Source organism: Amblyomma mixtum, chromosome 8 (assembly GCF_055824585.1).
Source record: "Amblyomma mixtum isolate Tamu chromosome 8, ASM5582458v1, whole genome shotgun sequence".
Classification (NCBI taxonomy): Eukaryota; Metazoa; Arthropoda; class Arachnida; order Ixodida; family Ixodidae; genus Amblyomma; species Amblyomma mixtum.
Window position 1 is genome coordinate 50,367,806 of NC_143019.1, and position 14,526 is coordinate 50,382,331.

Consider the following 14,526-nt stretch of genomic DNA (forward strand, 5'->3'; position numbering starts at 1 on the left):
TCACGCGCTTCTGTGAAGTCGTGTCCGTTTTATCTTTCCGCCAACACGCGCCGCCACCAGCCTGGCAACAAGCCTGGTTCATGCTGATCGGTGCAAACAATATCTGTTCCTAGATATTTTGTTATTATTTTTGCAAGTAATGTGCACTGTGTGCCATGGCAAAGCATGAACTTAAGCTGCATGCCAAGGACCAAAGTATGAGTGGTACCAGCACCAGTGCACCGTGCATTTCGTTGCTACTGCAACAGAACTGTAAAATGTCGCGGAATGGCCTTGGTTTTTGGAAAATGAATCTATACAGCGATCTACATAGGGTTTATAAATAGTAAGACACACTATGACGTGAAAATCCGGTCGTAAATACATCTCTAACGACCACAGCACCCCTTGCTTAAACTGGATTTAAACTATCCATGACAATGCCTGTGGTTCGAGGGTATCAAACATGTCGTCTGCACTCTGCATCGTTGGCATCAAATAATGTTTCTGAACACGCGACATATACGTGACCATACGTCTCAGCAGGACACTTTGAGCTTGTTTTTGTGAAAGCCATGTGACAGCGAAGCAACTGTGGGTAAAAACACCGCCGGTTGTGAAAAAAGCGAACTCCGGGCAGCTTTCGAGGGCTATGCCCATTGGAATGCCGAGATGTCTTGGTTGGGCGGCACACTGTCGTCCCTCACGAACCAGATATCAAATCTCACAAGCGAAGTTCTTCTCGAAGGACGTGAAGAGTCAGACGGTACGTCAAACACACGTTTACCGCTGCTCGTACATTTCTTCGGCGCACTGCCGCGCTTTCCTCATCCAAAACGAGTTGTTGTGTTACGTTTTCACGTTCAGCGCGAGCCAACAAACGCAGCTGTTGCTGTTTGCTCGGGAAAGAACACTGTTTTGATGAGATCTGCTTTTTAGTTACCGCGTCCTATTTCGTTGCAGGAGAGGGATGCCTATTGCTTGCAGATGCTGCATGACCGAGTGTGATGTGACAGGTTTAGTGGCCACACGTTAATAACTTCCAACATGTGCTTGAAAAACTGTGATAATATTGTATGCTCATCGAGCAAAAAGTCGGGCTTCAATCCACAGCTTGCTATCCTCACAAGCTTAAGCGACCTGGGATGCATTCTGACATTGGTCCTCTCTACCTGATGCGTCTATTGCTGCATTCCACGCTATCATGTTCGACACACAACAGAAGCTTAACCGCTTTTTGCGTATAAGTTCACGCACGCTTGTTCTCGTTGGTGCGTAGGGAATGTAGTGACGAAAGCTTATCTGCGTGTGTATGTGTATGTAATGAGGGTCACCATGAATTCCCGTGCAAAGCTGGTTGGACTATCGTGTGACATGTGACCTGTTTTGAGTATGTCAGTGGATGGTCCCATGGATGTCAGAACATCAGATCAATTTCGAATATATAATTTCTCTGGTCAGTGCCGTTATGATCTAGCTGCTCACACCGAGACGTGATGGTTGAACTGAATGACAACTGATAATGTATCACTTGCATCTATAATGCGATGTCATTATGTATACATTGTGTACCATACAGCACTTATGTGCAGTTGTGGGCACACACGACACAAACATGCCAGAAAGGTAAAAAAGTAGAGATGGGCTAAATGTTGCAGGCTAAAATACCAGCGCTGTGCTTGGACACATCATATCTCGTAATTACTGCTTTTTTTTACTTATGTCTAGCATCGATCATTAGTTCATTCTTTTGAAGGAACGAAACACTCTCTAGGAAGTGCAAATGTCTCCTAAAAGATGGGAAAGTTGGTTGGAAAGTCTATTGTTAGAAATGTAGAACTATCACGGCTACCTCTCTTTTACCAAAAATGGTAATCACAATTCACTAGTGCAGACCAAAGGTGCTGGAATTTAATGTCATATTTTTGTGTTATTTCTACAGCCCTATTCGGACTTCATTTACTAAAAAGACTTATACAAAAGGCCCTTACGCCTAGTAAAACAAATTAATTTGTTGTACAACATATGCAGTGGTGGTCCATATAATTGTTCCAAGAAGAGATGTTCAGATATATTTTAGCTGGTAAGCAAGCATCCATAGAATGTGAATAGCATAATTTTCAGTTTTAAGAGCCATACTGTTGTAGGTGCCTAATTCAAACTGGCCTCTCTTTCAGACCAAGGAGCCCAGCTCCAGCTGCTCAAAAGCCGCCTGGAGCAACTTGAAGGATGCAATGTGACCCTTCGAAAAGAGGTATAGACTTTGGATCCTGTGCTTTTTCTGTACAGCCGCCATCTGAGCAGGGACATTAGGTGTTATTTAGGCAGTGCTAACCACAAACCCCAACTGGCAGATTTCGCTTGAAAGATGAGCTCTTAGCGCTGCATTGCTATCTGAAGCTGCACTGGCCGCCACGGTGGCTCAGTGGTTATGGCGCTCGACCCGAGAGACATGGGTTCAATCTCGGCCACGGCTGTTGAATTTCGATGGAGGCGAAATGCTAAAGGCCGGTGTACTGTGCGATGTCAGTGCACGCTAAAGAACCCCAGGTGGTCGAAATTTCCGGAGCCCTTCACTGCGGCATCCCTCCTGAGTTGCTTTAGGACGTTAACTCCCCATAAACCATAAACCAAACCAGGCAACAGTAATCACAGTCTGGCTTTAATCAAAAGAACTGCTTCCTTACTTTGGTAAATGTCTCCCAACTTGTCTGGAATAGCATGAGTCTGTGTACATTACTGTGTCATAAACAGCATGTTGCTTGATTATTGAGTTGTAGATGCGGTAATTCGAACCTCCTACATTAAACCAAATGCCAATATTAACAATTCTTTGTCATGTTTCATTAATAGGCAGGAAGCTGTTGCATTGGACAATTTTTTTTTTTCATTTTGCCTCTTTGTTGCTTGAATATGTGAGATTTTATCAAACAACCTTGTACTCAGATAACTAAAGATTTCCTAATATAAGAAGCTAGTTCTGTGTAAAAATTGCCATATGATGTTTTCGTTGTGTTTGGGCATATTTTGTTAGCATTAAAAATAGGCTAGGTGTAAAATAAATAGTAGAGTCTAGTACCTGATGACGGAATAGCAATACCACTAGTAGGCAAGCCATACATACTGTCACGTAGTGGTGACAGTAGTCAGGGATGCAAGTGTAACTCACAAACAGGCAAGCTGGCAAAGAACTCAAACATTGTATTGAGTAAACTTGTGGAAGCATTAAGTATATCGGTGAAATTAGAAAGCCCGTCGCTTCTGCCTGCTTTCTTTTTAAAAAGCAGAGTTATATGCCTCTATCTCACTGTAGTGTTTTTAAAGATGAGCCTCAACTTTCGAGATAGCGCTTAAAGCATTGTGGATGATCCCGAACGTCGTAGAAGCTGTTGCATCTGACCATGATCCTCGTGAAGCTACTGCACAATAACCCGAATGAATTCAAGTGAATTCTTCTCACTTTTGTTTGAACCTTCTTAGTTATTATTAACAGAACAGAAATTAATTTCAATTCGAAGTTTAAACTTGTCTTGCATTGAAGAGTGATAGGGGTATGTGCTGGTGATGATAAACAAAGCACATTGGAAGAAATAACATGAAAACGATTCCAGCAGTATGTTGAAAGCTTATTTCCAAAAATGTCCGTCATGCATGCAAGATCTTTTGATTTTCTATTGGTTAACTTGACCAGTTTTAATAGATATGGAAGGCAACAATTAGGGTTTATAGCATATATAAGCACGATTTTACATATTCATGGATCCATTATTTTTCACTGGCATGTTTCTTCAAAACTCCTTTGTGTTTGTGTTATTTTTACTACTACTATGATGTTGTGCAGGAATTCACCAGCCATAAAAAATCTTTGATGTGGTTATTAGCCATTTTTCACTTCTTGTAGAAGTTATTTGAACTGCTTAATGGAAATGCTTGATCTTGGGAAATGTCAGGCTTATGGTCATAAAAATACTTTCATTCAAGTGGGATCCTGTAATATGAGGCCAACCAAATTACAAGAGTTTGTGGTCTTGTTTGCATTCTATTGACTCTGCAGATGATTTTGTTTTAGCCTGCTGGAAGTTCATAATGTGTATCACAGATGGCGCTACCACTCTGTTTCGGCTGGCTTTTGCAATAAGCTCACTTCGTGGCAGCTAAAGAGAGCACAGATGTTGCTCTTCATTTCTGTTAGTGTAACATGTTGACCAAGTTTGTGCTATTCTTGATCAAACTTTAAATCTATTTTTAGTACAAAACTCGATAACTTTTATACATTTACTTCTGGATAGTGTGTAACTTATCTGATGGCCTGCAGAATGGAATTGCTAAGGAATAAGCCACACAGTGCATTTTATTGCAGTGCAGCTGCTAAATGCCCATTCCTGGGTTTGAGTGTCAGTGTTGTCGTAGTTGTAACCGGAGGGTGGTTGCCTCCTTAACCACTAGGTGGTTACGTGCGGTTACCATGGAAGCAGCTCAGTAACCTCCTAGAGGATGGTACCTGCAGGGGGTGGTAACCTCAATAACAGGAGCAAGCGGGTTACTGTGGAAGGAGGAGAATATGGCGAGAGCAGAAGAGTGCGGCACAATCTGCCTGTGGCAGCTGCTGCTGCACAACGCATCGCCTGAGAAGAGGGACAGTGCTAGCGGCTGTCTGGAGAGAAGTGCTAGTCAAGGGTGGGGGCTGCAACAGTGGTACTCAGTATATTACAAAATGAAAAATTACGGGACAGTCACACATCTGATGCAACAATTCTGTGAGAGGGATTTACCCTCTTTGATTAGTTTGATGCTTTTACTCACACATGTGATGGAATTTATCTGGAGGGTGACATTGGAGGGCGACGCATTTCACCTCTATGGCGTCAACTCGTACATAACGGACGAGAATTGCGGAAGCCGTCCGCGGCCGCTTGAGCGGGATCGAAACTCTCCGCGGCCTTCCCCGATGTCCGAGTCCAAAGCGCGAGTCATGTGTTAGCCACGTATAGACTTCGGAGCCTCATCGGCGGGAGCCGAAGAAAGCTGTCTCCGTCTTGGTACCCAGAACATCCCAGTAGTTAGCAGACACCTTTAGCATACCGCGTACCGTATTACCATTACCGGCAACGGAGTATCGGGAGCCCGCGCGCAGTCAGTGTGCATGCTCAAATCACATTCAGTGCGCAGATGGCGCCAGGTACCCGGCAGCTGCGCATAGGCCTGCAGCATGTGGACCAACCAGCGTGTGCGGACTGGCTGTGGGCGGGCTCCCGATAATCCGGTAACGATGACACGGTATTAGACACCTTTAGCATGCCGTGTACCGGGTTACCATTACCGGTACCGTAGTACCGGGAGCCCGCGCGCAGCCAGTGCGCAAATCGTCTTGACGGCGCCACGTACCCGGCATCTGCGCGCGCGCCTGCAGAGCGCGCGCTGATTGGTCCCGATGCTGCAGGCGCGCGCGCAGCTGCCGGGTACATGGCGCCATCTGGCGACGCCAAGGAAATCTGCGCATGCGCTTTGGCTGCGCGCGGTTTTCCGGTACTCCGGTAACGGTGACACGGTATGCGAAAGGTGTCAGCGTGTTGAGTGTTACCGTTACTGGTATCGGAGTACCGGGATACCGCGCGCAGCAAATGCGCATGCGCAAACACCTTTAGCATACCGTGCACCTTGTTACCGTTACCGGAGTGCCGGGAGACCGCGTGCAGCCAATGCGCATGCGTAAATCTCCTTGACGTCGCCAGATGGCGCCACGTACCCGGAAGCTACGCACGCGCCTGCAGCATCGGGGCCAATCAGCGTGTCTCACCGGAGGTAGGCGGGTCCCCGGCGCTCCGGTAACGGTAACATGGTACACGGTATGCTGAACGTGTCTGCTTTTAGCATACAGGGTACACTGTATTAGGAACCTCTGCTGAGCACGCGCTGATTGGTCCCGGTGCTACAGGCGCGCGCGCAGCTGCCGGGTACCTGGCGCCATCAAGGCGATTTTCGCACGCGCATTGGCTGCGCGCGGGCTTCCGGTACTCCGGTACTAGTAACGGTAGCGCGGTACACGGTATGCTAAAGGTGTCTGTTACCATCGCAACCCATAACCGAGGGACAGCGGGGGAAGGGAAATGCAACCTAAGGCGGCCAAAGTCAGATAGAGGGATCAGATTTAAAAACTGCGCTGTGTTGAAGGACAGGTAACAGATAATGATGGAGGGCCCCACATGGGACGTAACCGGGCTGGTGATGGTCATGAAAGCAGTTCTCGCGCCTTCTTTTTCGAGTAACTGCACTGTTCGTAGCAAATGCGTGTTCCCAGCTTCGCAAGTGGGGTGCGCGTTTACCGTTTTACTAATGTTGTTGAACCAGCGTGTACAGCCGTCACCTGGGATGGTATCGACCATATCACCATTTCGTTGCAAACTGGTCTCAACGTTACGCTCTATGGACCAGCGACACCCGAAGAGGCCTCGCCGCCGAGAGCGTGCGTGCGTATAATGGGGGCTGCAGGCGGCTCGTCGTCATGCGCCGTCATGCCTGCTAGACTCGGGGGGCGGGCCGCCCCCGCCTGTTCATATTCCGGGACACGAAGAAGCGGCTGTAGCTGCTGGGAGCTGACGTGTACGCACACTACATGGCATCAAGGTTGGGTTCATTTGTGTGAATTCGCGGTCGCCACCACCAGTCCTTCTTGGTTTTTATCGCTGTTCCGAATTCGTTTCCTTGCAGTGGTTGGGAGAGAAAAAAATTGGCTGTGGCTTAGCTAAGGTTAAGCCTGGATATCTCGAAGCGAAAAGCTCTCGCTGCTTTTCAGCCAACTCCCAAGCTGCCACTTCTGGATCGGTGTTTCTGCGCCGTCCGACTGTGTCTGCGCCTGCGCACGGCTGCGGCGAAAGGTCAAACGGTGGCGAGGAGGAGAAGCGGCGGCGCTCATGCACAGTAGCGCGCGGCGGCGGCGAAAGGTCAGGCGACGGAGTCGGCGGCGGCGACGGCGGCCACCTGCGCCGTGCGTGGCGTCACTCGGTTTCGCGCATGCGCAGAAGTGGCAAATCTGGCGTACGGTCACGCGAAGCGCGGTGTTGACGAGCCTAGTGAAGCTACTCGCTTCAAAAGATACACACAGAAGGAACGCCTTCGCGGCAACACCGTGACCGGTATTATAGACTTGGCATATATAGCGTATACCGCTACCGCGCGCCGCCACTGCGCATGCCCAGATCGCCCTGGGGGCGCTCAATGGCTCCAGGTGCCGGCCAGTTGCCTGCACGCCTATCGCATCGGGACCAATCAACGCGTGCGCATTGCGGCGCGGTGTAGCAGTGGCGGTACGCGCGATGCACATTCGCTATTTTGGCGCTATAGGACAGCTCTGAGGCGCTTGAGCATTTAGTACTTGCGCTGTGTTCACAAACGAAGGCACAAATAAAGAGACGACGCGCGCCAAGTGCAGTCCGTGTCGTCTTTTTCGCGTCTTAGTTTGGGAACACAGCGCAAATGCGAACTGAATGAAATCAAGCTCGTATTATTACACACCTTTAGCATACCGTGTACCGTGTTACCGGAGTACCGGGAACCCGCCCACCGGCGGTGAGTACGTGCTGATTGGTTCCGACGCTTCGGGCGCGAGCACAGCTGCCTACAGCTGCCGGGTATATGGCGCCGTCAAGGCAATTTGCGCATGCGCATTGGCTGCGCGCGTGCTCCCGGTACTCCGGTACCGGTAACGATAACACGGTACACGTTATGCTAAAGGTGTCTATTAGATACTTTTAGCGTAGCGCGTACCGTACCTCGCCACTGAGCTTGCTCTGATTGGTCCCGACGCGGCAGACTGGTGCGCTGTCGACGGGAACGTGGCGCCATCTGACGCCCTGTGGGCGATCCTCTGGGTGACATTTCCTGTGCCGTTTTCTTGTTGCTGCATAACGAAACCTCGTTATAAGCAAGCGAATTAAAGGGGCTGCGAAACACTGCTTGGGGGGATACCGGCTATACTTCAGGTGGGTTCTTTATGTCACACAGATGCTGACTGAAAAAGAATCACAGGAATCGATGCACAGGAACGGGAGTTATTCAGTGGAGAAATTTCAAAATACAAGCAAGCAAAACGCTGCCCTCAACTCGATTTTGGCGGGGCTTCCCACTCCCATTTCGCTCTCCCAATGACGGCACCTGGCGCAACCAATCAAAACAGCCAGCCAGAGCACGTCGCGGAAGTTTGTACTCCATGGTTGCCTGCTCTCTGTGAGACTGGCAGCGTTGTTTCCATGCCAGAGCGCCCCTGGTGGTGTATTTTTATTTTACTTGCTTTGCAGGGCATTTATCTAAGACAAACAAGTTGTTTTTGTTGATCTAATATAAAACGCAGACAGGTGACAAAATGTGTCTCTATTTATTCACACAATTTGCAGTATATTTACTGTTTGTCCGATCATCAAGCTCGCGCCAGGTTATGTCATATCCGCTGCTAAAAACCCGCCACTGTGTGGCGACACCATCAGAGCCATGAATTTGTTTTTGGGAGGACATTAAAATATTAAAAAACGGAATATACGTGGTATTACCGACGCTAATAGCACCATTATAACTCACTGTATGCAGTCAACAGGCAAGACAGTTAACTAAGATTGTGTTTCTGGGCCCCTTTAAATGAACAAGAATATATCGAGGAAGCGCTGTAACCACATTACTCGATGAGGTAACAGTCGTCGCGCAACCTTTGTTTCGCTTTGTAAGCTTCTCTCTGTTGTTAAGTGCCCGGTTTTAACGAGTATGCCGTAATACACTTCACGCCCGACAGCGTGACTCGGAGCTATGCAGCCCCTACGCCGCGGAGTTAGCGGTAAGCAGGAAAACAAGGCTACCTTTTTCTGTGGTGTACGCCGTGCAATTTCGCACTGTCAGTCGCTTGACGGAAGAAGGAAAAAAAAATGGAATTTTCATTGCGAACTGCTGCTGAGTGAACTGAGTGGGTGGGGTGGGGGGCGCACTTGAGTTTGGCATCGGTTATCGCGGCGGCCCGCAACTAGCGTGGGCGATTTTAACGAGTCGACGCAGTATGGCGCCTGGAAACAGGTTAGTTTATACTTAGTGGAGCGACTACCCCGGATAGGCTCTGGTCCCAGGTTCGAATCCAGGCCAGGATAAATTTTTCTTCAACTGCGAATTTGTGAAAGCTGGGCCGGTATGATGTAATGATTCGACAAACCGATTCCATGCATTTTCGAATTTCCCGCCGCTGACCATTGGCAGAAGTGACTCCGCGCCCCGTGTTCGCTCTTCGTTTAAGAATAAATAGGGCGTGCCGTCGCTTCAGCAAATATCGAAGGGCTGGAAATTCGAAAATGAAATCAATTCGGGAAGGAATCGTTATATTATACCGACCAAAGCTGTATGGGTGGTCTGTGTAGCCATATCGCAGCGCACAGGTGAACGATAGTGGGTATTTGCTCCCTAATGGAGTGAGCTCAGTGGCACAGGAACCCGCAGGAACAAATATCGTGTGCGTCCTGTATGTCCAAACGACCCGCAGCCGTCCAAGTAGTGTCGAACTGTTCGTTTTGCCGCCACAGGAGGACGCGAGAATCGGCAGACCCGCAATTTAATTGTGCACAAATCAGCGTGCTGGATATTGAAGCGTATGTATGCCCAAGGGGGCGCCTCACAAATGGTATGATTACGAAGACCCGTGCCGTGTTGCTAATAACGACGCTGGCGTTGCAGTTGATGTCGATGGAGACCGTGTTTGAGGTTGCTCATATGCCTACGCAGCATATAGTACTTGCACACTCGTAACCAGCACGTCGCGTACACAGCTGTGGCGTATCTGACGCAGATTCTATAGGTCTCGTGTGTGCGTCAGCACGTGCGCTAGCGTCAGTGGTGAGGAAGGTTACGAGAACTGCGAGGCGGCCACTGAGCACTCGCGAACCATTTCGGGTCGGGATTATGTAATACTGTTATAGCCGGGCCACATGGGCAAATGTTAAGTGCTTACTGCTTGAAGTATACTAATAGCGTTAGCCTTATACTGCCATTCGCAGTTTACTGAGTTCAGCATAAACTCATTCGCCCGAAACATGCGTACTCTCGTCCCCATTGACCACGCTGGAAAGCGTGCTCCGTCGTTTGGAGAAACCTCCCGCCAAAGTGAAACATGTTTTATACCTGACTTTCTGCTACATTTTCGGTGCGATAGGCGCCATTTTTACCGGAACTTTTGGCTTGCACTCTTGACTTGTGGCTGACTAGCGAGGTCCTTTTCGACGTGTCAAATTCGATTTCTTTTGCTTGGTTTCCGCCTCATCTTGGTTTTAACGCTCAAAACCCGGCCCCAGCGGAAAGCATAGTATCGAGCAAAATGTGCTTTAGCGAAACGTTGTGGCGTATTACAGTCGGCGATCCGGAGCAAGTTTCTTGCTCCGCGAAACCGAAGAGTGTGTTTCAATGGGCGGTTCGGGTTCAGATCTTAAGTTTTGATTGGACCGCGAGGGTATGGTCCCCACTTAAATAAATTTATTTAGACTTCTGCCTGTAAAGTCTGTAGACTGTCTGTAGACAAATCCTAGACAATAGTCTATATGCAATACAGATCCTATAGACAGTCGATGGACAATCCATAGATCTAAGGTCATGCACTTTTAGTAGGCTTTTGTCTGCAGACAGTCTAAAAACTCTGAATAGAGAAAAAGAAATATCTATACGAGGGCAATAGAGTAAGAAGTCTGTAGACTGTCTATGGACCACTTTCCTAGACATCTTGTTCATTCGCGGATTCGGAGAACTGCTCCGGACCTCCGTTTGGAATACGCCATTAGCGAACGACTACGCAGTTCAGCTATAGACTCGACGGAAATGTTCATATTTCTCGCGACATTCTAGTGCCTTGTGCCGCCGTCAGCAGCACTGGCTGTTTATACGTCGGCTTTTGGAGCCAACCACGTAGCCAATGAATATTAGGTGCCAGTATAATAATTCTCTTGATGCCCACCAATCAGTGCCGTGGCATGCGCGGTACATAGCAAACCGACCAACGACTGATTGCGCATGCGCCGTACAACATCGGGACCGTGGCATACCGGACGCGCAGGGATCGGAAACGATCCGTTGCCGAAATATCCCGATTGTCTTCGCGCGTATACGAAGCTGTATCTCCCGCATTGCGCAGGCTTCGCCATAAGTGGGCAAGCACCTATAGAGTAAAGAAAAACGAACAAATGCTGTTTCCGATGTGGCTGGGATTTTTCTGCCCCCCCCCCCCCCCTTCCTTTTTCCCAGATCGCTTCGTACAAAAGCTGGCGCGTATCGCTCGCATTCGACACGAAGGACGAACGCGCACCATGGATATACAGGGCTGCATGCAAAACACATGCGACTTCTCTGCCTTCCGCCCACCCCTTTTTTGTTTGTTTTTCGTTTTCTGGGGCAGCTGCATGTGTCTGTGTGTGGCCCCCTCCCCGGGGTTCCAAGCGCATGCTCATGGAACGGTCGTCCCGGTTGGTGCGCTTGTGTCGCAAGCCACGCGGTCGGGATATTCGCCAACGCTATACGCGTGGCTAAAAGAAAAAAAGGAAAAGCAATAAGAGGAAAGGATATGAATCCCGAACCGTTTTTGCTGCGTTTGTCCTCTGGAGGCCAGTGCGACAGGAACTGCGGCACCTGTTGCTGCCGCTGTGCGCTGTATTATGGGCATAAAACAAAAAACAAGAAAATGAAAAGACAGAGACCAATAGCTGCATGACTGCGCCGGGGGTTCGGCATGTGATGTAGCTCTCTGCGCCAGGTTTTTGTCTCTGTTTTTGTTTTTTCTCTCGCGGCGTATACGCGACCAGATAGCTCATCATCACGCTGCAATACCCATCCAGGTGGAAACGGAGAGAAAGAACATGGCCGCTGCCGCCGGCCCGTTTGGTGTTTGCGCAGCGGCGAGGTTTTTGCACGCGCTCATTGGTGGATCGGACGTCACGTGGTTCGATTACGTGTATACGTCGAAGCTCTGCTGTTTCGTCGGCTGCCATGTTGCGAAGGGATATAAACGCTATTTTAAGAGCATTTGTCGTTTGGGCATGCTGTTATTCTTTGACCTCCGAGTGAACTTCACTTTATTACCTTAAAGACCCCCAGGATTGGGGGTATTACATAAGGGGTGGGTTATATTGAAAAATCAGATTAAATATACAAAGAAAAAACGTAAGATACAAATATTATTCGCTGTTAAAGGTAGCAGTTAAACAGTTCGCAAATGTTGATGGACAGGTGATTGCGGCGATGTCGTGTGGAAGGCTGTTCCAGTCCTTGGCTGAGCGTGGAAAGAATGACGATGCAAATGTAGTTGTACGCGTACATGGCCGGGAAGTCGTAGAGGTGCTTGTATTGGAGGAGGCTGACCGAAGTCTTCGCGCTTTCGAAGAGTTCTTTAACCTCGGAATCTCAAGCCTAGCCCATCTTTGCGTGGTGTTGCCCCAAGTTCTCCAGTTTCTGTCATATGAATTATCCGGTATAGTTTTCTATGTAGAGGAAGCACCAAAAGAGCAAAAAAATGTAGGATGGGATGTGAAAGTAGAGTTTGGGCTGTATTATGAGACGCGTGTCTGGCAGCTGTACTGCACTGTTCTCATTTTAATCGCTAACCACCTACACGTTTCTCTGTTAATCTAGATAAGTGGAAGTGCCTTTTCCAAATCCCGGTGAGCGAGGCTAGCGCAGAGAGCGCTGTCGCAAAGCCCCCTCTCCACCACCTGTTGCCGTATCTGTCGCCGCGACAAGCACGTGGAGGCGAGTCTGCGACGAGCGCGGCCAGGCCAGAAAATGGCGCCCGTCGCGCGCGCTCGCGCGCGCATGCGCACACACGCGTGAGTTCGCGCGGTTGCCGCCGTGTCTCGGTCGGGCGCCTGCCGGAGCAGAGCAGCCCGCGTTCCCGTTCGGGCGGCGGCCGAAAAGAGCCATGGCTGGCTGATTAGCGCATATTAATTAATTGGCGGCAGGAGCGTCTCGTCCCCCCCGCGCTTCGAATGTGGGAGGGGGGCGGCAGGGTGCATGCACGCGCGCCGTCCTGTTTGGCGTCTGCTGTGGAGTCCCATTGTGGCTGCCTGGCCATGTGTGAAAAGGGGCCGTTTCCCCACCGCGTCCATTGGTCGCGCTTCGGTGGCCGCGCCGACGTGCCCCTCCTGTTGTGTGCTGCTGCCGCCGACGCGTTGTTGTTGCGCTGTTCGCGGCAGCCGGCGTCTTTGCTCGCGTCGCTTGTGTCCTCGTCGCTACTGCTAAACTGAAGGCGGTCCTCGCCGTCGCCCGAGTTCGCGCCGTATCGCCGCGAGCGAAAGCCGCGCTGCCGCTGAACCAGGCGGAAGACTTGGTGCCTTCCCCCTCCTTTCGCGCCGTCTTCCTCCTTCCCGAACCCTCGAGTTTTTCTCGCTGGATGTCCTCCGCGCATTCGTTATAGCCGTAACTTCGTTATAGCCCGTGTTAACCGAGCTTCCAAGGGCCGAGATTCCTTCGTTATATCCACTATTTCGTTATAACGAGGTTCGATTGTAGTTGCACATGCCATGGCTGGACTTGTTACCGGGACATTGAGGACAAGTTTAAGTTGGCCTGTATCGATAAGGTACCGCGTTCTAATCGCAGAGAGCCACTCTCAACACGATGGCGGAGTTTTTATAAGAACATAAGTTGGTTAGTATTCCTTCGTGCCCCTTTAAAAATGCTTCCTCCCCCCACCCCTCCGTCCCTCTTTCTCGGCTCGCGGCGCTTGAATCTTGACAGCCACAGATAACCGGTTAAGATTTGATAGACAGTATGGTCTCTTCGGATTAACGTCTTGTAATCTGATGATTTGCCTGGGTGCACAGTCGGACTCCGCGTTTGTACACCGTATCTGCGCTTGGAGGCGTACCTGTTCTTGTCCCGTTCATCTCTATATAGGCTCCTTAGAGGCCCCCAATTTCCAAGGTATTACGTGAGGAGTGGAATTTTACTGAAACAAACAAACAAACAAACAAACAAACAAACAGTTATCATTTAGCCTTGAAGGTGACCGGTAACACGTTCTTGGAAAACAGATGCTGTTTGCCAACTGCAGGGGCCTTCTTTGTTGGTACCCACTTTCTCTGAGGCAGCTTGTGCATTGTCAATAGACATGGCTTTGAAACATTGCTGGGTGTCGATGAAATTTTCTTTTCGTTATGAAACTGCGGCCCCTGCCTAAGAAAGGACAAAGGAAGGTCATGGTGCTTGCCTGGAAGCCAGGAGCGACATTGAATGGGGTGCCCCCATAGTTGTTTTCGGCGACTTTCTTGAAAACTGCGACCTACTACGACTCCGCACGTGCTGCCGCGTTCGGTTTGTGTGAGAAGGAGGGTTAATTCAGTGCTATGAGGGGGTCCATTCGTTTGGTTTGGTTTACTGGGGTTTAACGTCCCGAAGCGACTCAGGCTATGAGGGACGCCGTAGGGAAGGGCTCCGGAAATTTCGACCACCTGGGGTTCTTTAACGTGCACTGACATCGCACAGCACACGGGCCTCTAGAATTTCGCCTCCATCGAAATTCGACCGCCGAGGTCGGGATTGAAC

The 14,526-nt window shown here is 49.6% G+C and overlaps 1 protein-coding gene across 1 annotated transcript in view; it reads left to right on the forward strand.

Annotated features, from left to right (window-relative positions):
- Positions 1–424: 424 nt before the first annotated feature.
- The window catches only part of LOC149332371 (uncharacterized), a 73,148-nt gene continuing 59,046 nt past the window's right edge, over positions 425–14,526 (forward strand). Inside the window, exons 1-2 of the mRNA XM_089557280.1 lie at positions 425–745; positions 2,157–2,233. Of these exons, the coding sequence (XP_089413406.1) occupies positions 652–745; positions 2,157–2,233 (171 nt within the window). The 5' untranslated portion in view covers positions 425–651. The remainder of the gene's footprint in view (positions 746–2,156; positions 2,234–14,526) is intronic.